Source organism: Uranotaenia lowii, chromosome 1 (assembly GCF_029784155.1).
Source record: "Uranotaenia lowii strain MFRU-FL chromosome 1, ASM2978415v1, whole genome shotgun sequence".
NCBI classification, from domain to species: Eukaryota; Metazoa; Arthropoda; class Insecta; order Diptera; family Culicidae; genus Uranotaenia; species Uranotaenia lowii.
In genome coordinates this window covers 168,739,116-168,766,611 of record NC_073691.1, presented here as the reverse complement: position 1 = coordinate 168,766,611, position 27,496 = coordinate 168,739,116, and the positions used below count along the sequence as shown (strand labels likewise).

The window sequence follows — 27,496 nt, the reverse complement described above, 5'->3', positions numbered from 1 at the left end:
AGAAAGATCATTGTGAAGCATAATCAATGCCAATAGTAGAAGGTTCAGTCCCTGTGTTTGGGATCACAAAAGTGTGATTAAAAAAAATGAAATATAGACGTGCTTTACATAGTTTTTATATCGGGAGCTAAGCACTGGACACCAAAATCCTTTCCCATTGATCAAAAAAGTATGAGAAAGTGGCACAAATGTTGTAGAAATAATCAAAGAGCTCAGTATGGCCAGCCCAGGCTGAAAAATGATGAAAATATGATACTTTTACCGTATTCGTTTTCTCCATTCGCCCAGTTTTGAGGTTTACCATACTAGAACGAACATAATTCGTCGTCAGTGTTTTACTACCTCGATCGCTTACACACGAATCTTCAGTGTTTCACCGTCCATTTTAAATCAAATCTGGGGAATTATGGATGCAAAACTTAGCGCATAAACTTCTAAAAATGACAGTAAAATGTGCATAACTTGTTGTGACCTGGCGCAAAACTGGATATAAACGAATATGTTATTAGATTTTTTGATATAACGTGAAGTCAGTTTAGCTGCAACACTCTACCGCCCCTACTTTAATAACAGTCCCATATGCAAAAACAAGCAAACGAGAAAATCAGCTTTTCCTGTTTTGGAATACATTCTTAAATTGTGATCACCACTTTCGGCATGAACGAAAATCGTTTCTGGGTTGTCATAATAAATCGTTAGACCTGAAATTTTCGAAATTGGGTTATTGGTAAGGTCGAGAGCACCATTTTTATTCATTATGGGACTGTTAATCGACCATATTGGAAATCTTTCTCAAATCTACTCGCATAACAGTCCCATACAGAATATTTTTTTCTCACCAAGCTACTTTCTAAGACTTAAATTTGATCATTTTTGAACTTCTAAATGCAATTGTCAGAAAAAGAAACATACTTTTGCAAAAAAATATCATGAATTCCACATTTTAAGTTGAATCTTTTTACGATTTTTGATTGCATCCGATAGTTTTTCGCTCAGGAAGTCATTCCTAAGAAAGTCAGACCTGCCTTTAAAAACTAGTGTGCATCATTCGACATCAAGTGAGTTAAAAAAATGTTTAAATGATTCAAGCAATAAACCAAAGACTATTTCGCCGAAAGAAAAATTGAAAAGTAACCAAATCCGTGGTATTGCACATATGGGACTGTTATTCAGGTATATTTCATATTGGACAGCCACGAAATGATATTTTTTTCGAAATTTCTAGAACAAAACCTCTTTTTTTAGTCTTTTATGTTGAAGCCTTACGTTGACCTAAAATGACGAAAATTCATATGGGACTGTTATGCGAGTAGGGCAGTCTGAAAAGGACGAAAAAGTAGTGTTTTTTACCAGCTTTGATAAGTTCTTTTGTTTCCATGTTGTTAGAAGTGCTTGCTATCTCCATATGTGAGTGCAGTTGTTCCCCCATTGTTTGTTTTCGATGCAAAAAAAGAGATTTATTGTCATTATTTCTTTCATAACTCTTCAAGGTGTTAACGGCCCACTTTGGTGTCTTCAGATGAAAGTTGCATCATGAATTAAGCTATACAATGGTATTTTTTGCAAGATATTCGGTGGTGCAGACGGTACTTTTAGACGCCATTTAAAGTTTATTTACAACTTTTCATGTTGAAGGTCATTATTTAATTTTTTTCAACTATTTTATTTGGAAAGCTGATAGAATTTCAATGCATTTTGATGTGCTAATTTATAATTTCCGTTGAGAAACAACAGAGTTATGTAGCTTTGAAAAATGGTTATTTTTTATTTACAAAAAAATCTAACCGAAGCTAACTCAAAAAATAAAAATGTTAGAAATCTGAAAAAATACATGTGTTTTTAAGTCGCAAAAATGAACCAAATTTTCAATTTTGGGGAAAATTTGAAGACCCCCGGCGCAAACCCGTCAGATAATAAAAAAAAATCCCCAGCACTTAATATAAACAGATATGATGCGTGAAAATGAACGCTCAGAGAAGCCTAGAATCTGGCTTGCTTCGTTGGATTGTTAATTTGAAGCTCAACTGGATAAAATTACGGGTTCGTCTGGCTTGTTAAAAGTTACTAGTATCTTTAGTAAAAAGAATCCAGTTAAAATGAACCAGATGATTTTACCTTGTTGTGAATATATTGAAGCCGTCCATTCTTCTACGATGCGCTCTTCAGGTACTTCAAAAGTTGATTCGGCTTGTTCAAATGATAGCATTTAAAACTTTGCACACGTTTCTGGAATTTTATAATTCAAGCTTGTACATCTGTCATTTCGTCAGTCTCTCTAGTGAAAACATTATGATGATGCTATTTTTCTCAGCTGAAATTTATTCGTGGTTCATCTAATTATATAGAGCAATTCATCTAATTGTATTTAAATTTATCTATTAATGAATTTAAATACCATTGCGCCCTTTCGAAAAATTCTTACTTTCAAACGAGCTATCTAGAAACAGAGCCATCTATTGCGCCGATCAAAAGTTACTTATCAAGCAATAGATGGCACTGTTTTTTGTAACTTTTTAACGGCATCTTTAGCACTGGAAATTTTACACAAGTTTCTGAAGATTTTTTATTCGAGCTTGTACATCAGTTCATCAGTGTTTATAGTTAAATGTGAGACGTGAAACAGGAATGTATAGTTTAATCTATTATATTTATAGTTGTATGCCTAAAATCAATCATACAGATGTAGTTGAATCTATCATATTAACAATTGAACCAATTATAAAAGTACAGATGACTCTATTATATGCATAGTTGATTGCGTTAAGTCAATCATCAGTTTGTTATTGAGTCTATTATGTTTATAGTAGGGTTCGAAAAAATCAACTGCGCTTTGATGATTGGTATAACCAGCTGAAATAATTAGAACAAGTGTGGTCTTTTTTCTACGTGTATAGTTGAATGCCTAAAATCAATCATACAGTTGTAGTCTATCATATTAACAGTTCAATCAATAATACCATTACGGATGAATCTATCATGTTTATAGTTGAATGTGAGAGGTCAACCAGTATTGTATAGCTTAATCTCAATCAGGAAAGGTTAGATTGTCTAAGAAGTTAAACAAACCTCAAGCTTCTTACCTGAATCTGAAAACTCAATCTTAAATCTGAATTTGAAATCTGAATCTTAAATCTGAATCTTAAATCTGAATCTGAAATCTCACTCTAAATCTGAATCTGAAACCTTAAACTTGAATCAAAAATCTGAATCTTAATCAAAGATGTTAATTGGAAGTCAATATTCGAAATGTGAGTCGGAAATCTGAATCTTAAAAAGCAATGTATAAACCTAACCCGACTCGAAAATTTGAATCTTAATATGTAGCATTGAATGCTACAAAGCTTCAAACAGCTTCAATTTTAATTTTGGATTGTTCGTGTTTCGGTAAAACGAAGATACTGTAGGAAATTAGAATTTTTACAGAGCATTCGATAACTTGATAGAACAGCGATCTTCCACTAACGAAGAAAATAAAATTTACGTTCATTGATGAATTTCGAGCAGAACTCAAAAAAATTTCATATGTTTTTGAAAGTTGGTAAAAAAAATGTTTTTTTTTTTTAATTTGCCGCTAATCGGCCATTCGCATAAAATTTTCTAGGAAGTGTACTGTACACGAGACACGGCAGCACTGACGGGTTGCAAGGTTGGTGATTTTTTTTTGTATTTAACTTCACTAGGGCCGCATCTAGATGCGACTAAGCCACATTTAAAGGAACAAGAGCTATGCGCTGAATTGTCAAAGTAAAGAGATTAGTTATTTTAAAAGATCTATCCCCCCTTTCCGGAATACGTGTAAATATTGTGGAAGCACCCCATCAGCCTACCCTAGCTTCCAGGTCTTCGTCATCATCGATGAACGGGATGTCGTCCAGGTTGACGTCGGCGACGAAGGAAAGATTGGATTCGGTAGACGGTGCCTCAACCTTGATTTCGAAAACCGGAAAGCTCTCCTGCAGCGGCAGGTCGGCGGGTGGCGTTTCCGGTTCGGCCGATTCGTCAATTTTGATCATCTCTCTGCTGCTGTGGCTGCTGCCCCGGGAATCGAAATCTTCCACATAGATCGATGGGGGCGTGTCGTATCGAGCCGAAGCCCTCAGTCCCACGTTGCTACCTCCGTAGGAGAGAAGCGTCGGGTTTGGTCCTCCTAATGTTATGGTTCCTCCGTTAAATCTACCTAAGCTTCCTAAACTATTGCTTCTGGTGCGATTATTGAAACTGTTTAAGCTGACGGTCGATCGGCAATCCCGATAGCGCGGATCGAAATGGATCTGCTGCAGCTGATCATTGGTGAGAATGTCGTCGTTCGACAGAGACAAGCTGAGCCGCCTCGTTTGATGGCTGATGTCCGGGTTTGACATCCTCCGATACACCTCGTGGTGCGTCAAATAGGGCGTTGAAGCCGTGTGGTTCAACATTGTCTGTAGGGGACGCCGAAGAGAACCCCTCCGGGACAGCGACCGGGAGCTGCCGTGAAAGTTCAGACTTTCGTTCGATCGACCGAAATGATACCGCTGATTGCCTTCGTTGTCGAACACATTGCAGTTAAACTCATTTTCGATTTCTTCAACGCGAATGATTACGATTGATGGGTGTATTAAGCGAGCATGCAACAAGCAGGACAATTAGCGTAAGATATGTTACAAATTACCGTTAAAGTTACCATCGAGTGTATAATCACACGATATACAAGCAGCATGGGAATGATTAGCAATATTACTCAGTTAGTAAGGTTCCTTCTAGCGATTTTTTCTTTAAATAAAATCCCTGCACCATTCTCCAACAGATCTGTTAAATGAAACCCCAATCAAAACTCACCTCGCTGAATCACAGGACTGGGTTGCTGCAGCAGGGTTGCCAACCCATGGTAGATGGCGCCCTGTTTGGCCACCTTCAAAGTTACCACCGGGCCGGTCCGCACCAGATAATCGGCGGCCCGTTCCTGGGTGATACCGATCAACGATTGACCGTCCACTTCCAGCAGCTGATCTCCGGCCTGCAATCGCCCGTCCAAATCTGCCGCCCCTCCGGTGACCACCGATTTGATGTAGATTCCTAAGCGCTCCTGGCCGGCCCCTTTAGCTGCCACTATCGAAAGGCCCATGCCGTTAGCATTTTTGTGCAGTTTTATGATTTGAATCTCCGGCTGCGGTAGCTTGCTGGACATGACACTCGGTGATCGGCCCTGCTGCAACGAAAAACACATCATTTTAAACACTTCACAACAGAAGAACAACTTCAACTAAGCTACTATAAAAACGAAACCCATTAGATACCCATTTATGTTTATCAGATGCTATGGAGTGTTATCACTTCTTCTATTTTTTTTATCAGTGCTTGCAAGTGCCGTAATGTGATAAGAACTTTCTACTTAAAGAGTTATGGTTGAACCATTCATTTGAACCCTCGAGATCCTCGATTGAACCGCCGGTTTCTGACACACCTTTTTTAAATTATCTTGATGTGCCTAAAGTAATTTTCTCTGATACAACTGAAGCATTCTAAGCTGATCATTGGATATTCTATGCAAAGCTTGAAATCCCAGTAAAAACCCAGATTTTCCATACATTATTTGCCAAATCAAACTTGAAATTCGGGAGTCATTATAATTTGTGAAACTCTCTACTGATAAGAGCGACAATGGATGTATGGGAAAAATGACACCATCGAATTTATAAAACAGACCATACTCATTAGGTGAACTGAACCAAAAAATGTACCTGTTCGAAATCTCAGCTCAACTGGGGGTTGCCTCAAAGCGCTTAGGTCCACCTAAAGATCACCAAACCCTGGCGCTTCGAGGTACCGTAAACTGTCGGAGCTTTGATCACCGATGTAACATTGATCAACATGAAATTTTTGCAGATAATCATCATTAACTAAGTAAAAAGTTTGAGTTTGAAAGCTGTTCAAAGATAAGCAGCTTACACTGATCTCAGACTTAAAAAAAAACCATAACCATAACGGAACTCTGACAATGATAGTCCTAATAAACCTAGCATTCCAGATTGCGAGGTTTTATAAGGGCTTGTCCGAATTTTCAGAAAGAAAAAAAAAGAAAAGCCCGGTCCATCCCGCTTGCTCGGATATCGAAGGAAAAAAGATTTATCCACAAGATCAGCAAAATCCAAACCAAAAACTCAAATTGAGTTCGCAGGATTAATGTTTTTTGTCAGATAACAACCTTTTTTAGCTTGGTACATCGAAACAAACGCGATTTTTTAATGGAATTGTGAAATTAACGAAGTGTGAAATTTAACGCCGCTGAGGTGCCTGGATAAACAACAGTTTATCATGTGTTTATATTCAACATTTTCTGTCGATTTTTTATTATGAAAAATACGTTGTCTTTGGCCGGATTCGCTGGTTTTGAAATCCAATGCCCGTGATTTCGAACGTTTTTGGTAAAAATTCCGGATACGTTCAGAGATAAATCTGGAAAACAGAAGGTAAACTTCATTTTCACTTCATTTCATGGTTTTTCAATTTTTCATGGAAATTTTTTTTGCGATTTTTCACTTTTTTCATACTAAAACTGTTGAAAATTTGTAACTTTCTGAAACGAAGGTCTTAAATAAAAGTTCTCTTAGCTAGTGTCATAATTCTTTCATTTTTCTCTCCATAAAACTTATGAATCAAGCTTTTTTAGACATATTTTTTTCGGAAGGTGTTTTCGCTAAGCAATGTTTCGAGATAATACCTTGTAAAGATTTTCAAGCATTGCCATAAAAATTTTATCTTTTTAACACTAGAAGGACCGGCAAATTGAATATACCTATTCGGACCGCGACCAGTCAAAATGACTGGTAAAGGGAAAATTTTTAATATCATAATATTTTTAACTTTTTTCTTTTGAAATTATTTTGTTATTTGTTCGATATCTTTTTTGTTTTAAAATCGAAATATTTTTTCACCATGGGTGCACGGAATCACCTCATTTTCGCTTAGCTGACGAATGCGTATTTGTCATAAAATGAATATTTCAAATAATTATCAAAAAATTAAAACACATTATCTATCTAATTATAAAATCATGCTAGATGGTTCTGAGTATTGACCATGGGTGCACGGTTTCACTTCAATTTTGTTTTAGTAGATATCTTCTAGCATCCACTGCTCTGATATTTTACAACACGTTGCCTATAAATTAAACCTGATATTGTAGGTTTTGAAGCAAACTTTTTCTATAAGTAGAGCAATTCACCTTGGGTGCACGGATTCACCGCCATTCATCAAAAATCATTTTTTTTGCATACTAAAGGTAAAGAATAATGGCTTTCATAGATTCAAATGAAGATTTTTAGTTAAATACATGGTTTTCCACTATGGGTGCACGGATTCACTGCGTTTCAATCAAATATTGAACTTTTTGCAAATTTTTAAAAAGCATTTAGACAAATCTTAACTAAACCAAAGTCGAAACCATGTCTTTCATGTTGAGGCATAATGATTTAAATAACGATTTTCATTTTAGGTTCCGTTTTTTCATTCCTGGGAAAAAAGTATTTCGATTTTATCTTGAAATAATAAATTTATTTATTTAATATTAAAAACAGGTTTTTGCAATCGTGTATTTATCTGATAAGATCTGATCATCATCCAAGAAATTTGAAAACGGTTACCATGGACCGAGTGAATTTTAGGAATTATATGCATCAAGTTATGTCGTGCGACGGAAAACAGTGAAAATAAAAATAATGAATCAACATTGTCAAATGTACACGTTGATTTGTTTTTCCATAAAAGTTTTTTGATTGATCAATATTGCATTTCAAATACCTATCATATCGGACTCAAAAATATTTTGTGTACTGAAGAAAGTTGAAAACTATTTATTTCTATATAATTTTCAACGGCGAATTTACAGCCAATCCGTGCACCCATGTTGAAATATCTTAGCGCCGATGTGGTCTATCAGATAGGCTGGCGCGAGTCTGGTCTAGGTATGTCAGGCGTACTGGGTTCGATTCCCGGTATCGGCAAGAAAACTCTTGGGTTCAAAACCCATAAGTTGCCGACAGATAAGATGTGTTTCCTCTTATAATAATAATGTTCAATAAGAATGCTCAATCAGTTGCCAGCTGACCAGGTAAGTGAAATTTGTCGAACCTAATAATCTAAGAATGCATGTGAATGCATACTTGGGCAGAAACTGTGGTGAATCCGTGCACCCATGTAGGTTATCACATATAAAAAATATTCCGTGCAACTATGTTGAAATATCATTTAAATTATTCAGTTTCATAGCTGATGTCTTCAAATTTGAATAAATGAGTACATAATTCATAATTATTTTACTCATTCTAGATTACTATAAAACATATTTATCACCTAAAACAACTCGATTTCGCGAATGGACAAGTATTAAATCTAACATAACTTTTACAAATCTTGATAAAATTTCGCCAAATTTTGACAGAAAGTTTGATAATAGTTGAGCAACAAAACGGACTAAAAAAATTAGGAGTCAAGTACTCGAAGCGCCACAAAGCGGTCAATCCGTGAACTTTTTCTGAAAATTTTCATGACTTCGCATCGAAAATCGATAATTTCATTACGAATGACACACTCCTGCCCACCATAAATCAACTAAGGCTCATTGTCTTGAATGTAGATTGCAAATAAAACCAAAAGCAAGCGAAAAAATTTTATCTTGTTTGAGTTAGGGTTGTGAATTTTACCAGTCATTTTGACTGGTCACGGTCCGAGTGTCCATGGCGAAATTTTTCTCGCTTATTAAAAGAGCAAGTGAAATAAAAATTACACAGTTTTGTAGAGATTCAAAATTCATGAAAAGTCGTATTTTTGCGAATTTTTAGAGCGCAGTGTTTAAAAGATATTCAACAAACAAAGTGTCCAACCAGTCATTTTGACTGGTGCGGTCTTTCTAGTGTTAAGTAAAATCTGCTATAAACTGACAAAACCAGATCAACATCATTTTAAAAAGACAATTTAAAAAAAAACTTGTTTTGCAGCTCGGCTAAGTTATAAATATTTTAGTCTTAAACCTGGCTGTAATTTGATGTGTAATATCGTAATTTCATTGCTTTGCTTCATATTTACTCGTTGTCATTTCAAATTTACGATTTTTCGTGATTTGTGAACGACCTCAAGACCCACGAGCCCCTCCAGCGCCCTCCAAATATCAAAGTTGAGATCACTGCCCCCAGAGGGCGGTGAGGGTTACTTTGAAAACCACTGATGTAGATGATTCTGACTGAACGAAATATTTATAGTTCATCGGAAAACATTGGTTTAAGGGACTATAAACGGTTGAAACATTCGAAATGGTATCAACTACAAACACTGGAGTTGAAAAAATGAAGAGATTTTTGTGATAATTTCTCTATGTTTTCATATATCGTTGGTAGTGATTTTTAACTTAACTTAGCTCGATTGACTACTCACATCCTCCTCTGATCATTGAATTCGAAATGAATCGTAACTAGTTGTAAAGCAATATTGTAAAGCTATGTTTAGTGTACAAACATTTTGAATGCCATGCTCGAGTTCCACATCGTCAATGTTTACTACTCCGTGATTGACTGAGGCAATCAATTTTGTCCAGAGGTCATAAGAATGGTGTCTGGGATTGACAGCACAATCACAATGAACAAAACTGATGCTTTCTCTTTAAACATCAATAACGGCGCCGGCCAAGTCCTAGTAGTCAATGGATAGAAGAAAACTAGAGAAAAAGGATTGAAAGATTTATAACTCATGCTTCAGGACCGAGGTCACCTCTGCATCCTGGCAAAACAATGTTGGTTTGAAAATGGGTGGTAGGATATGATCAAGAGACATTTTTGACTTGTTCGATCCTGGGGGAGGAAGACTGAATAAAAAAAAAAAAAAAATCTTTCAAACGTCAAATTCCTCTCATCAATCTACCGATCAGTGCCAAGGTTCAAAATTTTACTTTCTTATTTAGTGATTTTTAATAAAACTTGTTTGATGCTGAAAAGCACTTGTTTTGCATAAAACAATAATTTAATTAGGTTTTATTTTGCTCTGGCAAATTCTTAGGGGCCGTCCACTAATTACGTAAGCACATAGGGGGGTGGGGGGGTTTCACATTTGCTTACGATCTCTTACTAGTGGGGTAGGGGGGGTTTCCAAAAATCTTACGTAGAAATGTTACATTGATAATTCGTCACAGCCATATGAAACCATATTACTCAGGTTTTATTTTTTTTTCTCACTACCTATTTGTTCGTAATTTTATATGTTATATTATTAATCTTTTAATCTGTTTTAATTTATAAAAAAAAAGTTGCTGGTTCTATAAAATTAAAAGAGAACCAATTCAAACCAACATGTCACCAGAAAAACTGAATCACATTATTTAAAACGATCGTCGCTATTCGCTTCCACCATAACAATCTTTTTAATTGAGAAATTTATATAGTGGGTATAGTGCGTAAATTTCACAGTCGAAAACAAAAATAAGAGAAATTTATAGAAACAAAAAGGAAATGGTGCGTTCTGACACCACGATTTGAAAACCTTTTATTTCGAAAATGACTTCATCAAGAAGAACCTTTTAAAAATGATATGGGGGCTTTCAGATAATAAATTTCTAGACAGTTTTTTCAGTGATACCAACCACGCCACTACCAACTTTAAATTTTACAAACTATTTACCAAAAAAAATCGTAAAACTTTATCGCTTATCGCTGAAGTGAATCTCAGCTTTTAGGTTAATTAACAACGTAATTGTCGTTAAACATTTTCGCATCAATTCTAGTAGATTAGTAGATTTTTATGATTTTTAGTTAAAAAACAAAACATTTTTTATGGTACCATGTGCTAACCTGATCTCTCACTTGTTTTTAAATCGGAATTTAGATTTTATATTGTTTATTCGATTGTGGAAAATTATTGAAGATTATTGTAACCCCGAACATGCTATGTTATCTTTTCTATAATCGTTTAAGACATTAAATTATGCTTTTCAAATGCAGTTATTAAGTTTTACTTAAAAAGTGCTCTGCTTTGAAGCATGGATGACACATTTTTAATATTTTCAAGCTGGTTTTTGGAAAAAACGTGTCAATTTCTTATAGAATTGAAAACGTAAGATTTTACTAGGGGGGGGGGGAGTGGGGGTTTCGAAAAATCTTACTTTTTCTTACCAGGGGGGGAGGGAGGGTTTGAAAATTTCCAAAATCATGCTTACGTAATTAGTGAACGGCCCCTTACATGATCGGGCGTATTGAGTCGCTCAAATTTCGTCAATGTTTTGAAGCTGATAAATAAAAATGGTTTGAATAATGGTTGTTCTACAAATAGCTATATCTATATTTAGCACCTAAACAACTGAGTTACATGACTCGCTAAACGAAACTGATCATCTAAAGTTTAAATTTTAACGATTACAAATCTTTTCAACAATTGTTGGCTTTTTCCGAACAGTAAAAAAACGATACAGCAAATTTCAGTCTTCCTCCCCCAGGTTCATTCTAATATTTGGTATCCCGTTCTTCTGGTCTTCCTGTATTATTTAGATTATTATTTACGTTTTTCATTTTTCTAAATATTTTTTTTATAAGTCTGTATTCCAACTATTCAAGAAAAGTTCGAAATTTTTCATTAATGTTTTTACAGTTTTATTATGATACATTTTCTTTTTTTTTTTTTCTTATTAGTGGATCTAGACAGTTACTTACTTGAAATTCTCTTGTAGCTTGAACTCAATTTGTAAAGTTTCAAAACGAACAATGAGACTTAAATGCTGGTTCTAAGATGAAGTTAACGGAAGAATGGACATTATTACATAAAAAAAGTTATTCTTATTTGATTCCTACATTTACCTCGAATTCCTTAAACGACTTGAAATAATGATGATATATATTTATTGATAAAATTTCAGAATCAGTTTTAATCGATTTTATCACTCATTATAATAAATACAAAACAATATTGATTTTTTTAAAGAACAAAACAAAAACAATCCTACACTTGATGAAGATACTAATGTTATTGCATGAATTTATTGATGAGCCGTTGATCTTTGCCACACATTGTTATAGTGATTATATTAGACGAAATAAATGTGCTCTAAAAATTTAGAAAGCAAGTTTTTCAAATTTACGTTTACTCTAAAATTTTAAAAAATTTCAATATCCATGTTAATAAAAAAAACGCACAAGTCTGCAAACACAAGTTTTCAATCAACAATCAATCAACACTCCCAAAACATCATATTTTTATTTTATGACTTAACGATTTGGTACATATTTTTGTCCAAAAAATATAGATGAAACTGATTTTTTGTTAGAAAATACAGATTTGCGAAATGCCTTGCGACATGTCCTGTGATACGTAATTCTCGTGACTCGACATTCTCCCAAAATTTTGGTTTTGGTATCTGCCGTAAGACGTAATTGTACGACAAAAAGAGGTGTAAAGCCGTACATTTCAATCAATCAAACGTTAAATTAAAAAAATATTGGAGTTTACGTATTTGACACATTTTGGCATCATCAGATTCTAAAAAAAAAAACGAAACACATCGAAATTTCAAAGGTAGCTATTTATGGGATTTTTTGTCAATCTTATTCTTTTGCTTCTTCTTCTTCTCACATCAACATGGCCAAAACTTGTATGCATCCTGGAAAATGAAAAACTTGCGTTCCTCATTTTTCTTTTCAACATAGTATCTGATACATAACATGAACATGCTTTGCAGATACTACTACGGCCAGGCCAACCATGTGATGAAAAACGCAAAAGATACGGGAATAAGGGAGGAATGAAGCGTGGAGTTCCCTGCCAAACGCTTCATATGATTTCATATGATATAATATATAATTTCATAGGGGTATGGTGTTTGTGATTTTCTTTATAGATAATAAATAAGCAAACAAATAAAAAATAATACAGAACGGGCTCACCAAATCAATGGGAAACGATGATTACGGATGATTCAGGACGCAGTCGAAGCTTAAACTGCGGTAAAAGTTTCTGGGAACGTGGCTTGACTGGATCAGGTGAAGTTGTGGAAACTGTCGGTTTCGCTTCTTCGGAGGAACCGAGGCTAAATAGTAAGGCCTCTTTTGGATTGGCGACTGATCAGATCTATTTCTGGACCTTTACCACCATAAGCTTCAATCTTCAAATATTTCACAAATATCACAAATTTCCAAAAAAAAAACTGTCAAAAAAAAAAAAAGTTGACCGTTTTCTTTATGGAATTTTTTGTCAATCTGTATTTTTTCAGATTATTCTAACATCTCAATTCAACTTTGTACTGAATTTTCAGTATGTTAATGCAATATTTTCGCAATTAAATGATATCCATAAGAAAGGTATTTTTATTTTCACATGTCATAACATCAAACCAAGAGGCGATAGCCAAAATCTAGCAAATGATTTGAATTCAGGATGCCAAAATTTTCCAAAATTAGTTAATCATACTCATGCACCAAAAATGCTGTTCCCCGGTGTTATTAGCTAAAGCATTGTTAAGGCTTTTTTCGACTGCCGAACATTTTCAAATGGGCTTTCAAATTATCATTCCCCCTTTTTTTTCTAAAAAAAAAATAACACAACGCCTTCGGCAGGATGATTAATAAAACAGCACGAAATACTACTCACGTTAAATTGGTGCATGTAAACCGTCCACAGTCCGATACTCGTCGGTTGCGACGCTAGCCGGCACATGTTGGCCATTTGGAACGGACTCAAAAAGTCCACCAGCCCGGCGGGGATTCCTCGCACAACATCGCAGCTGAATCCGTCGTCCGGTAGCAACAGTTGCAGCGGCAGATCCGGCGATTCATCCAACCGTATCTCCCGGCCATCGGCCCGACTCAGCTCGTCGGCCACGGATTCGGCCATCCGGACGGCCGCGTCGATGAGATTCCGCGGAATGGTTTCCTGCGACAGGAGCGCCGCCATTTGAAGGGAGTTTAACCGGAAACACGAACATGCTAATTGTTGCACATCGGTGACGGTAGTTTTTGGCGCCTGCAGGAATTGAGCACACTGGTTGATTTTGGCCAGATGGCAGTCGGCAGCCAGTTCCAGGCCCTGCTTCTCGGCCCACAGTTCCAGCAAAGAAAGGCGCTCGCTCAATGCATTGCCCCAGGCACTGGTGCACATGTGTGATGTCGTGACAAACTGGCAGAAAAAAAAAGATAATTAAAACCGTGAATGTCGTTAGCTTCACGCGATTCGTTTTTTGTTGCCCTACCTTGTTGAAGCAAACCACGTTGATGTAGTGGAACAGCTGGGAGAACAGCTGAATCGTGAGCGCGGCATTGACCCGACATCTCCGCAGCAGGGCCATGGCCGACCCCAGCACGGAAAGTACCAGTCCGGCGGCGGAATCGTGATCAATATTTTCCGACAGGAACTGGTTCAGCGTTTGGGACAGTTCGACCTGAAATATCGACACCAAATTGCGGAACGCCGTCTGGACGCTCTCCGCAAGCACTTCCTGTGCCTGAACGCTGAACGCCGAGATGTGCCGGTCGGATTTGAGAAAGTGCAGAAACTCGGAACTGTTGGCCATCCAAAAGGACAGGATTTTGGCATCGGTGTACTGCTCCTGAACGACGTTCTGGATCAGGTTGGCAACGTGATGGAGGAAAACTGTTAACTTATGAGCACGCTCGGTTGGCTGCAGATCGGGACGGTAGTGGGTGGAGGCACGGTATCTGCAAAGAATCGAAATATGAGCTTCCAGCTAAGCAATTGCTTTACTTGAAACCCCAACTTACCTAGCACAAAGGTACAGAGTGTAAACGGGAGCTAGCTTAAAATTAGGTGAATTGACATCGAGCTCGCTGATGACGGCCTGCAGGAAGGCTTCCTGGTGCTGTTCCGGGAATTCCAGCACCGCCGGAAGAATCGGTTCCTGGCCGCCCGGTTCGTTGGAAATCGAGGCGGCCACATGCGATGGTTGCAGCTTCGGAAAGGCACTGGTCCTAGGGGAGAGATACGAAAGCTTGATTTAATCATCTGTAGAACAAAAAAGAATTCTCATCCTGATTGGAATGGTAACCAATCATTGGTTGTTAGAACACCGCTTCTCATTAGCTTGGAAAAATTGACTCTCAAAGTTCTGACACTTTTCAGTTTTATTCTTCCATGATACAAACAAATTTTAAGCTAGAGCCTTACCATAGAACCCCAAGTAACAATTTCAATTTAATCCCAGTTTGCACAATTTCCTTAAAACTATCCCCTTTTTGACCCCTCCTCCGTCCTCTCTTTCAATTTATTTCTGAATTTTGATTTTCGGAGGTGACCATTTTTTTAACATAATATTTTTAACGTTCTTCTTAATATATAAAGTTTTCGAGGTTTTCGCCAACTTGCGAAGTTAAAAAATGTTGACATGAATACTCAACAAGTAACTGAATGTCAAAAAATACAAAAAAATTTCAGATCTTCACTATTTAAGTCCGTTCGAGCTTTTGGAGGAAAAAAGAATAGTCATGTGAATTTTAAACAAAATGGTCAATTACGAAGCATTTTCAGTTACAGGTTTGTTGTAGTGAAAGTTATATTACTTTTTTGGAAGATTGTACTGTAAATTTGATAGCTTAAATTATTTGGAATAATTCGGGAATTTGAATTTGGGAGATAACTTAAAGTTGGAGGGGGTCTTCCAAACAAAAGTAACATTAATGCATAATTTGAGAACTGATTATGAAAATAGAGGAAAGGAAAATTACTAAAACCAGTGAAGATCAATCTAATTTCAAAAAACTAAGGAATCTAGCAAACAAGAAAATTTTGAAAGCAAAACGCAACTACTACAATAGTGAATTTAGTCAGGATATGACACCGAAAGAGTTTTAGAGAAAGCTTCAAAATATTGGCTTAACAAAGCGTAAATCTAGTACGGAAAATGATTTTCAACCAGATATAATCAATCAAAAGTTTCATGGAAGTTTTACTGTAGACCATGGATCTTATGAGCATTATCGTGCAAATTCATCAGGGTTTGAATTCAGCTACATTCAAGAATATGAAATTATCAATGCTTTGTACGAAGTAACATTAAATGCCGTAGGACTAGACGAAATACCCATAAAATTTATCAAGCAAATTCTGCCACTTATCATAAAACATTTATCACACATTTTCAACAAAATAATCGAAACATCTCAATATCAAAAAGCTTGGAAACTTTCAAAAATAATTCCTGTCAAGAAAAAAAAAATTCTTTCGTACCTGGAGGACAGACAACAAGCAGTTTACAGCAACGAAGAATTTTCGAGATTTCTACCCGTGAATTCTGGAGTCCAAGGAACCATTTTAGGTCCAAAATTGTTCACAATGTATACAAACGATCTTCCAAGTGTTGTAAATCATTGTACTCCACACTTATTTGCTGACGATATCCAGCTGAATTTAAATAGTAAAGAACGTAATATTGTCGAAATCTGTCGGTTAGTGAACCTTGATTTAGAATCAATTAATGAATGGGCGAAGAACAATCTGATGACGTTGAACGCATGTAAATCGAATGCCCTTCTGGTAACTCGAACCGCTTGCACAGAAACACCGTATTTGAAGTTAGGAGGAAATGAAATAGTTTTCGTGGAAAAAGCTGCCAGTTTAGGATTTGTGGTAAACAACAAATTTGATTGGGATAGTCATGTTTTCAATCAGTGTGGTAAAATTTACGGAATGCTTAGAAATTCAAAGTTCAAGTCTTTTTTTCCTCACCGGAACATTAAATTGAAACTTTTTAAGACATCATTTTGCCATATTTCATCACATGTGATTTCCTTCTACCCATATTATCAGCCAGAGCACTCGACAGAATGAGAATTGCACTTAATTCATGTGTCCGTTTTGTTTTTAGCTAAAATCGCTTAGATCGAGTTACTCATTTACAACATAAGTTGCTAGGTTATTCTTTTTATAATTTTATCAAAGTTAGATCATGTTTAATGTTCCATAAAATCGTCAATACTAAATGTCCCTTATACCTGTTTGAAATTCTTCAACCCTCCAGTGGGACTAGGGTGAGAAATTATGTCATACCCAATCATGCAAGCACACATTATAATTGCACATTTTTTGTCAGAGGTTCTTTCGAATTCAATTCCAACTTTAACGAAAAATATTTTAAATTTTAGCGCATTCAAGAAACAATGGTGTGTTGTGTGTTGTGAAATGAATAACCAATCAGAAAAATTCAACGAATAATCGAAAATAGAGAAGTAAACCATTGTAAATTTGATAGTGTATTCCATCAATACTTTAAAAAAAGACAATTGTCTTACGCTTCTTTTGATCAATAAACTAAACTAAACTAAACTAGTTTTGACTATTCTTAAGCTTCATTTTTTGCTTACATGACAAGCAGCTAACAATTTCATGAAAAAAGTTATAACCATTTCAAAATAAAAAATCTGAATCCATTGAAAAGTATTCAAAAATGGCAGACTTTGCTTGCTAGAGCTGTTAATAATTGCATGAAATGTTTTTGAAAAGGCTTTTAAATCAACAAACTCTCTGGCAATGCAAAGCAGGTTTTTGAGATTTTTTATTTCCATCCTACTGTTACACAGCTGGGGATTTTTTTTATTATCTGACAATTTGCGCCGGGGGTCTTCAGAATTTCTTCAAAATTGAAAATTTGGTTCATTTTTGCGATTTAAAAACACATGTATTTTTTCAGATTTCTAACTTTTTTATTTTTTGAGTTAGCTTCGGTTTGATTTTTTTGTAAATAAAAAATAACCATTTTTCAAAGCTACATAACTCTGTTATTTTTCAACGGAAATTAAAAAATAGCACATCAAAATGCATTAAAATTTTATCAGCTTTCCAAATAAAATAGTTGTAAAAAATTAAATAATGACCTTCAACATGAAAACATGTAAATAAACTTTAAATGGCGTCTAAAAGTACCGTCTGCACCACCGAATATTTTGCAAAAAATACCATTGAATAGCTCGATTTATGATGCAACTTTCATCTGAAGACACCAAAGTGGGCCATAAACACCTTGAAGAGTTATGAAAGAAATAATAACAATAAATCTCTTTTTTTGCATCGAAAACAAACAATGGTCGAACAACTGCACTCACATATGGAGATAGCAAGCACTTCTAACAACATGGAAACAAAAGAACTTACCAAAGTAGGTAAAAAACACGACTTTTTCGTGCTTTGTAGAGTGTTTGCAGCAAAACTGACTTTAAATTTTAACCAAAATTCTTAGTATCTTATTGTTAATGTGTTGTGACTAATAATGGGAATGTTGCTTTTACAACCTGGTCATATACTATAATATAACTTATTAACTTTTTGATCGAAGATCATTGTGAAGCATAATCAATGCCAATAGTAGAAGGTTCAGTACCTGTGTTTGGGATCACAGAAATGTGATTAAAAAATGAAATAGAGACGTTCTTTACATAGGTTTTATATCGGGAGCTAAGCACCACCAAAATCCTTTCCCATTGATCAAAAAAGTATGAGAAAGTGGCACAAATGTTGTAGAAATAATTGAAGAGCTCGGTATGGCTAGCCCAGACTGTAAAATAATGAATATATAATACTTTTACCGTATTCGTTTTCTACATTCGCTCAGTTTTGAGATTTAACATACTAGAATGAATATAATTCGTCGTCAGTGTTTTGCTACCTCGATCGCTCACAAATGAATCTTCAGTGTTCCACCGTCCATTTTAAATCAAATCTGGGGAGTTACGGATGCAAAACTTAGCCCATAAACTTCTAAAAATGACAGTAAAATGTGCATAACTTGTAGTGACCTGGTGCAAAAATGGGTATAAACGAATACGTTATTAGATTTTTGGATATAACATGAAGTCAATCTACCGCCCCTACTTTCACAACAGTTCCATATGCAAAAACAAGCAAGCGAGGAAATCAGCTTTTCCTGTTTTGGAATATATTTTTTAATTGTGACCACCACTTTCAGCATAAACGAAAATCGAATCTAGGTTGTCATAATAAATCTTTGGACCTGAAATTTTCGAAATTGGGTTATTGGTAAGGTCGAGAGCACCATTTTTATTCATTATGGGACTGTTAATCGACCATATTTGAAACCTTTTTCAAATCTTCTCGCATAACAGTCCCATACAGAATATATTTTTCTCACCAAGGTACTTTCTAAGACTTAAATTTGATCATTTTGAACTTTTAAGGGGGGGGTAGGGTCTAACACTTTAAAAAAAATCGATTTTTTTATTTTTTTATTTTCTTATTGTAAAACATTTCAAGAATGTTGTGTCAAATTTTCAAGTCAATTGAAGCAAAACTGTAGAAATTATCGGCCTTTATCTCCTCCTATCTAATACTGCAAGAAAGCAAGAGCAGAAACTTCAAACGCGTTTTTCTCGAAAGCACATTTTTAAAGTCCGTGGACATCGTCATTTGAAAACTGCTTATCCGATTCTTTTCAAATTTGGAACATATTTTCTACATATAAAATACCAGACCCCAACGTTTTTCTTTTTTGTTTTTTTACTTTGGGGAGATTTTACAGGTGAAAAATTGCGGATTTTTTCGTGAAAAATCGTAGTTTTTAATTCAAACAGACACAAAAATTTCATAAAAATGTTTTTAAGTTAAATAAAAACGTTGGGGTCCAGAAAAACATCTATTAAAAATATTTTGCTCTGATTTTTTGACTTCAGATGATTCTGTGCTGAGATACAGTGTCCACCGCAAATCCTGTTTTCTAAAAGGCATCCTCGAAAGTGCTCCGTCACCGGCTCATTTTTCAATATTTTTCTACGAAAAATTTTTAAATGTTCTTTTAACAATGCTTTGTATAATGCAAAAAATTTGAATACATTTGTTTGAACGATAGCTCTAGAAAAAAATCGTGAAAATAGTGTTTTTTTATACCCGTTAGACCCTACCCCCCCCTTAAATGCAGTTGTCAGAAAAAGAAACATAATTTTGGAAAAAATATCGAGAATTCCACATTGAAAGTTAAATCTTTTTACGATTTTTGATGCATCCCATTGTTTTACGCTCAGTAAGTCAATCCTAAGAAAGTCAGACCTGCCTTCGAAAACTAGTGTGCATCATTCGACATCAAGTGAATTAAAAAAACGTTTAAATGATTCAAAGCAATAAACCGAATACTATTTCGCCGAAAGAAGCATGGAAAAGTAACCAAATCCGTGGTATTTCACATATAGGACTGTTATTTAGGTATATTTCATATAGGACAGCCACGAATTGATTTTTTTTTTTTCGAAAAATTCTAGAACAAAACCCTCTTTTTTAAGTGTTTTATTTTGAGGTCTTATGTTGACCTAAAAGCACGAAAATTCATATGGGACTGTTATGCGAGTAGGGGCAGTCTTAAAAGGACGAAAAAATAGTATTCTTTACCTGCTTTGATAAGTTCTTTTGTTTCCATGTTGTTAGAAGTGCTTGCTATCTCCTTATGTGAGTGCAGTTGTTCGATCATTTTTTGTTTTCTATGCAAAAAAAGAGATTTATTGTTATTATTTCTTTCATTACTCTTCAAGGTGTTTATGGCCCACTTTGGTGTCTTCAAATGAAAGTTGCATCATAAATCGAGCTATTCAATGGTATTTTTTGCAAAATATTCGGTGGTGCAGACGGTACTTTTAGACGCCATTAAAAGTTTATTTACATGTTTTCATGTTGAAGGTCATTATTTAATTTTTTACAACTATTTTATTTGGAAAGCTGATAAAATTTTAATGCATTTTGATGTGCTATTTTTTAATTTCCGTTGAAAAATAACAGAGTTATGTAGCTTTGAAAAATGGTTATTTTTTATTTACAAAAAAATCAAACCGAAGCTAACTCAAAAAATAAAAAAGATAGAAATCTGAAAAAATACATGTGTTTTAAAGTCGCAAAAATGAATCAAATTTTCAATTTTGGGGAAAATCTGAAGACCCCCGGCGCAAACCCGTCAGATAATAAAAAAAAATCCCCAGCTTTCAAACAAGCAGTCAAAAACGATATTATTAAAAAAATGAATTTTGAAAACAAAAATTTTTTAAAACGTTGAATATCTGTCCTAGGGTACAGTTTAGGTTTGTGCTATGTTCACATGAATTGTACTGCAAGAATCAAGGAATATTTTTCATCCAAAGTTATATTTTTTGGAACTTTAAGTACATCTCAGGCGATTTTTGAATGAAAAATTTTGTTTTCCCTTACAAATTTCCGTACAAAATTAAAACTTGTTGCGCTAATTCAGGACAGAATGGATCGCTTCCAAAAATGTTATTGCTATTTCTGGCCGCAAATACAATCAAAAAAAGTTATGGGAGGTGTAAAAATTTTAGAATTTGAAATTTCCATACAAAGCTTGCAGCGATTTAATGCACATATTCAGCCGTTCAATGAAGTTTTCAAAAATTCAACGCAGCAGCATGTTTACGCACAGAGCGCGATGGAGATTGTTCAATTGACGCTCTCACCGCCATTATGTTCTCTGGTGTCCTCACTCTCTTTGGTTGTCCGACTGGTTTTCTAGGCAGGCAGTGTTGCCCGTACACTTGTTATCCATTTCCTTATAATTTGAGCATCAGGATCCCTATCACTATCCCTATCACTATCCTTATTTTTTAAGAACGTTTTGACTACAAAACCACGACGCTCGCCAGTCCATGGCATGGTGATTACTTAAAATGGCGTCTTTCCCCCACCACATGAAACCATCCAAACACTTTGTTCTGTGAATAAATTTTAAATGCATGAATATGAAGTGATAAACAAATTGACTGGTTCGTCTAGATGAACAAGAAACAGACCTCACTTCATTTCTACAAGATCAAAAAAGCTGCCCTCCGGTAAAATAAACAAAATACGGTGGTCAAACCGTGCGCAAAATATTTGGACCGCTAACGGGAAGATATTTAGAAAAATGGTTATGGTGAGCCAAATGAACTCTTTAGCGACCACCCGACAGGCTATTTTCAGATTATTTTTTTTGCAAGTCTGGTCTGAGCATGATGAATCTAGTATGGTGGTCTCACTTTGGCAAAAAGTAGACGAGGGTTGGATGCGGTGGTGGGAGCGAAACGCAACCGAAATTTGGCAGCTGGCTGTTGGCTGGCTGGCTGGGATGCCAGGTGCTCTGATTTTGCCAATCATCAAGATATTGCTAAGACAAAGATTTCGCCTTGATTTTTTGCAAATATAATATGACGTAGCGCATGATGTAGCCTCTACTGCCGCTTCGATGGTGAAACCCCTGAGTCCGACCTTGATGCCAACGATCCACAGTGGTCCAAAAGGGTCTGAAATGGAACTTTTTTCCTGGTGCCTTTGTCTTTCATTTTAGCTATTGGATGTCTTCAGAACATTTACTAGTAGGATTGTTTCCCATAATGTGAAAGTATCAAAAATTAGCCACAGCCTGCTACGATAAAAATAAAAACACTAACTTTTTTGTTTGAAGATATAGAGACCGAATTTGTTCAACAAAGTTGTAGATATCATCAAAATATGAAACTTTGCTGAAATAATAAGAGCTCTATCTCTATTCAGTGCAGAGTTATAAAGCTTTTAGTTTAAAACAAACTTGAAATTTGTTTTTCGTATTTCACTATTGTAAATTTCGAACTTACATAAATATGATGTTCACAACATTTATTGCGATTCTCAATACTCACATTTTGCACTAGATCTTAAGTCTCTACGACCTTGTCTTCCGAAGTTATCGTAATTTCAAGTTTTATTTTTCTTAATTTTGAGAATTTCTAGGGTACAATGGGCCAAATGGATCCATAAACTAAATATCACATTTGAAGTATGATTCAAGTTCAACAAACTAAGCCAGAAAATATTTGTCTCCACGCGCCCGTTTTTGAGTACGGTCGGCATAAATTTGTTGAATTCTTAGATTTTAACGAGAAAATAGAGGTTGATTGTTAATAATTCTGTCATATCTTCTCAAGGAATGAATTTTCTGTTTTGGTGTCTTCAAATGAAAGTTGCTACATCAAGCGAGCTATTGAATGGTATTTTTAAAGGAGTATTTGATGATACCGTTTGTACCTTTAAACAATTTATAAAGCGTTTTTACGATTTTAACTGGAAATGTTTTTTGTTAATTTTTTTTAAATACTAAATTTGAAAAAGTTAATAAAATTTCAATGCGTTTTGATGTGCAATTTGATGATTTCAGTTGAAAACTGATAAAGTTATGTGCATTTCAAACATGTTTTTATTTCAACGATGACAATAAAACTCTATTTTCTCGTTAAAATCTAAGAATTCAACAAATTTATGCCGACCGTTCTCAAAAACGGGCGCGTGGAGACAAGTATTTTCTGGCTAAGTTTGTAGTACTTGAATCATACTTCAAAATGTGGTATTTAGTTTATGGATCCACTTGCCCCATTTTACCCTAGAAATTCTCAAAATTAAGAAAAAATAAAACTTGAAATTACGATAACTTCGGAAGACAAGGTCGTAGAGACTTAAGATCTAGTGCTAAATGTGCGTATTGAGTATCGCAATAAATGTTGTGCACATCATATTTATGTAAGTTCAAAATTTACAATAGTAAAGTACAAAAAACAAATTTTAAGTATGTTTTAAACTAAAAGCTTTATAACTCTGCACTGAATAGAGATAGAGCTCTTATTATTTCAGCAAAGTTTCATATTTTGATGACATCTTCAACTTTGTAGAACAAATTTGGTCATTATCTCTTCAAACAAAAAAGTTAGTGTTTTTATTTTTATCGTAGCAGGCTGTGGCTAATTTTTGATACTTCCACATTATGGGAAACAATCTTACTAGTAAATGTTCTGAAGACATCCAATAGCTAAAACGAAAGACAAAGGCACCAGGGAAAAAGTTCCATTTTGTGCCCTTTTGGACCACTGTGCGATCGGACAAGCAACATGCAACAGCAACGTGTTTCGAATAAAATGAATTCATTAAAATACTCGAATCATTTCTTTGTTTCCGGAAGTCTAATTTAAATAAAATAAAATAAACTAAAACTAACCCCCTTATTCTGCGCCGCGCGTGAGGTGACGATAGTCGAGTCACCCGATTCCAGTAGTCGCTTTAGGTGAGAAACGTCTTTTAGAATGAACTTTTTGAGTTCTTATCCTAATCTAGTAGTCACCGTGAGGCACAAATCGTATGCTCTGTCACATCGGCTTCGAGAATAAGGTGACAAGACTCACGTGACTCCGACTCGACTCGACTATCGTCACCTCACGCGTGGCGCAGAATAAGGGGGTAAATTTGGTTTGGAGTCTTTTGATCTTCGGTCTACTATAAGCTTCTGCACAGACATACATAGACTTTTTTTTCCAAATTTCTCTGATTTTTCGTCTCAAAACTTATTTCAATATTGCTGAATATACGATTTGGCATGTGAGACCACCATATCAGATTCATCATGGGTCTGGGTTTTATAGAGAAAAATAAGGGAAAAATTGAAAAAATTTGATGTCTAGCACTTAAGGTGGCTGACGAATGACACAATGGAAGAAGACTGCCTCCAGATGCTTTCCCTAAATCTTGTCATCGCGCGAAAACTGAAGTGGAGTAATAAAAAGTCAAGATGTAGTTTTTGTGCTGAAGAAGGACAATCTAGAAAATTTACCACAACTTCGAATAAATTTAAAAACTTGAGTAATTTTGAAAAAAAAGAAACAAAAAACTTTACCAAAAATAGCCTTGATCTGTAAAAAAAAGTGGTTCATAGTAAGCATTACAAATGGCGCACTTGTCGCCCAAAGATTTAAGTCGTAAACTACATCATACGACGATATCTCAAAAACCGCGAGAACTACCGCGAGAAATCAAATGTGCTCATACTTTGGCTGAGTTCAAGAGACTTTGTATTTGACACATAAAAAGAGTAGGTTTTTAAAAAAAGATTATAAGGAAAGAATGTAATATTTGACGCAATACTATTAGTGAATAGACAGGCAAATCATTGTTCTCGTCCGATGATGATGATGATATTTGCTTTTATTATTGATTTTTTGTGGCCTTCTGCCGTCAGTAAAGTAAAGTTAAAAATATAGAGAAAGTCATATGTTTGAGCCACGCGCGCGAAATAATACCAGATTTAAAAAATCAGAAATCAGCCCCGGTTTTTTTAGTTTAATTTGTAGGGGGAAGTGTTCCTAAATGCGCATATTGGGTAATATGCGCATACAGCCGATTGACGATATGGCTGGAGATTCATCATATCTAATAAGTGCAGTTTGAGGGTAATATGCTTTTAACACATGGCATGAAAAAATTTAATTGTTATATTGAGTCAAAAAAATTTAAAAATTCAAACCAGATTTTTGTCAGTTTTGTTATAATATATTAAACTTTAATTATCGTGCGTACAGATTCTGTGAACAAAAATTTTACTGGTTTTTCTTTCTTATTCATCTGGATATCGGAAATTCAACAAATTGAAGCTTTTGGCAAAGTTGTGATATTGGAATAAGAGACAGATTCTGAATGCCCATATCAAGGCAGGTTAAATGCCTATATCAAGAAAAATAGATTAGTCTTATAAATTTACTGCTTTTTATCATTTAAACATTAAATCTACGCTCAAATCACGATCTTACAGCGAAAAAAGAAGAACTGCATACTGATCCGATAAAAATACGATATGAACAAAATATCACTATGAAATATGGCCATATGGCATACCTAACTACGTTTCATGCAAAAGAGCTAGTGAGTGATGTAAAAAATTTCACCAAAATTTCAGTCTGGACGCATGCTTAACATCCGTTTCTACCATTTTCAATTAAATAATATCAAAATATTGCAAGTTTTAGTGAAATATAACTAAAAACATAAATATGCGCATTAAGCCCGCCAGTTTCGGAAATCGGCTATTTTGACTTCTTTTGTTATACAATTATTTTCACAAAAACTGTAAGAGATTTTAACAGAAAAATTGCTCTGACCTATATAAAACAGATGTCCGCTCATGTGTACATAGTTTTCAGACTCCTATCTATTGGAATATGGGAGAAAATGATTGCTTTCCTTAATATTCGCATATAGCCCGCCTCTCCCCTATACTGATTCTGATAGAATATTCATTCATATTAAAATTATCATAAAGATAACTCGACCAGCTCAAACCTGTGTAGGGTATTAAGGTGGGACCATCATCACCATGAAAAAAAACAGCTGACAGAACTTCATGAAAAAATTTAAATGTAAACATTAGGCAGCTTCACTGAAAATTGCATCTATTTCCATTAATGCTTTCAAAAGTTATTCACAAAACAGTTTGTTTCCTTTTTTTTAATACACTCCTTTTTCAAACTTTCCATACAAACCTAAAAACTTGAATTTACTCATGTAATGTGATTCTGCAAAAAATCTAGGATGAGTTTTGAACCTAAACGAAGCTTTAAAGCTTCAATCCAAACATTACAATTGAGCTATATTTAAGAATCCTAGGTTCTTTGGTTTGAAGGTGAAATTTTTTGAACTTTTTAAATTTCATGTTTCAAGTTTATTTAGTTTTAAGTATGTTTGCATAAGCAAAGAAAACATGCCTCTACTTATTCATGGATTACGTTAACGGGATTCAAAGCAAACACACCCAGAATTTATTGCCGAAATAAAGCAAACATAGAGAAGAAATGGATGACGAACAATTTTGTTTAACTCAACAAATTTCGTAAAAACGATTACCCTATAGGTAGAGAACTACTCTTCTAAAAGATATCCTATTCAAGTTAAGATTAATGTTCGCTTCCTTCGCCAATATTCTGAGCTTTCGTTCGAAATCAATTTATGCTAATTCTATTCGAAGCTAATCTATCTCTTAAATTCAATCGCTCTCCAAAGGAAGTATTACTACAGCCAAAGCTCTCGTTATGCAGACATTGATCTTTCTTCTAAGCTACTCGAAAAAAAAACAGCAAACGAGACAACATCACAAGGTTCCCAACACTCGAGTGCTCCCAGAAAAAGCTTCCATCCTTCGCTTCTTCTAATCCCCTTTTCCAAACGATCCAACGAACGAATTCCATTTAAATTATTGATTACACCGCCATTGTTTGGCGCGCCAGGCTTCAATCACTCTCTCGGGACGCGAAAAAAAGAGCCATATTCATGACTACAATTAGCCGCTGGAAGTGCTTCCATTAAAAGGTAACAACGGTAGCTAACACAAAGAATTAGATATAGCCCTATGTAGTACAAGAACTTTTTCGTCCTCATCCGATGCATGGATGGGTTAGCAAATAATCATGGCGGAAACTTGAGCCTGTCAGAGTTAATTTTTGCGGTACAGGAAACGTGAAACGAGATTTTCGCTACAATCTATGGTGGTACAAATTGTATGGGTGTCTGGCCCATATCTTTAAATAAGTATACGTGTGTGTTTTTACCAGATCCCTGCAACGTTATCACTGCCCGGCAATGTTATTCAAACCGTGTGGAGCACATCTCTCAGATTTCCCCTTTTTCCCCTCTTTTTTACAGATTTAATCTTTCGTCTCCTATGCTCTCAAGGCAAAAAAAGCTTAAATCTGAGGAAAAAAAAGCTTAA

At 35.1% G+C, this 27,496-nt stretch overlaps 1 protein-coding gene across 12 annotated transcripts in view; it reads right to left on the bottom strand.

Annotated features, from left to right (window-relative positions):
• Positions 1–27,496, bottom strand: part of LOC129747201 (afadin) — a 161,141-nt gene that overhangs the window by 43,614 nt on the left and 90,031 nt on the right. For 7 of the 12 annotated variants that reach the window (XM_055741387.1, XM_055741312.1, XM_055741934.1 and 4 more), the window contains 4 exons: positions 14,727–14,933; positions 14,198–14,663; positions 13,600–14,124; positions 4,819–5,188 (listed from right to left, as the gene is read on the bottom strand). In XM_055741387.1, coding sequence (XP_055597362.1) covers positions 4,819–5,188; positions 13,600–14,124; positions 14,198–14,663; positions 14,727–14,933 — 1,568 coding nt within the window. Of the gene's footprint in view, positions 1–3,827; positions 4,565–4,818; positions 5,189–13,599; positions 14,125–14,197; positions 14,664–14,726; positions 14,934–27,496 lie in introns of all 12 variants that reach the window. The other 5 variants (XR_008737565.1, XR_008737576.1, XM_055741783.1 and 2 more) reach the window with 2 other exon arrangements.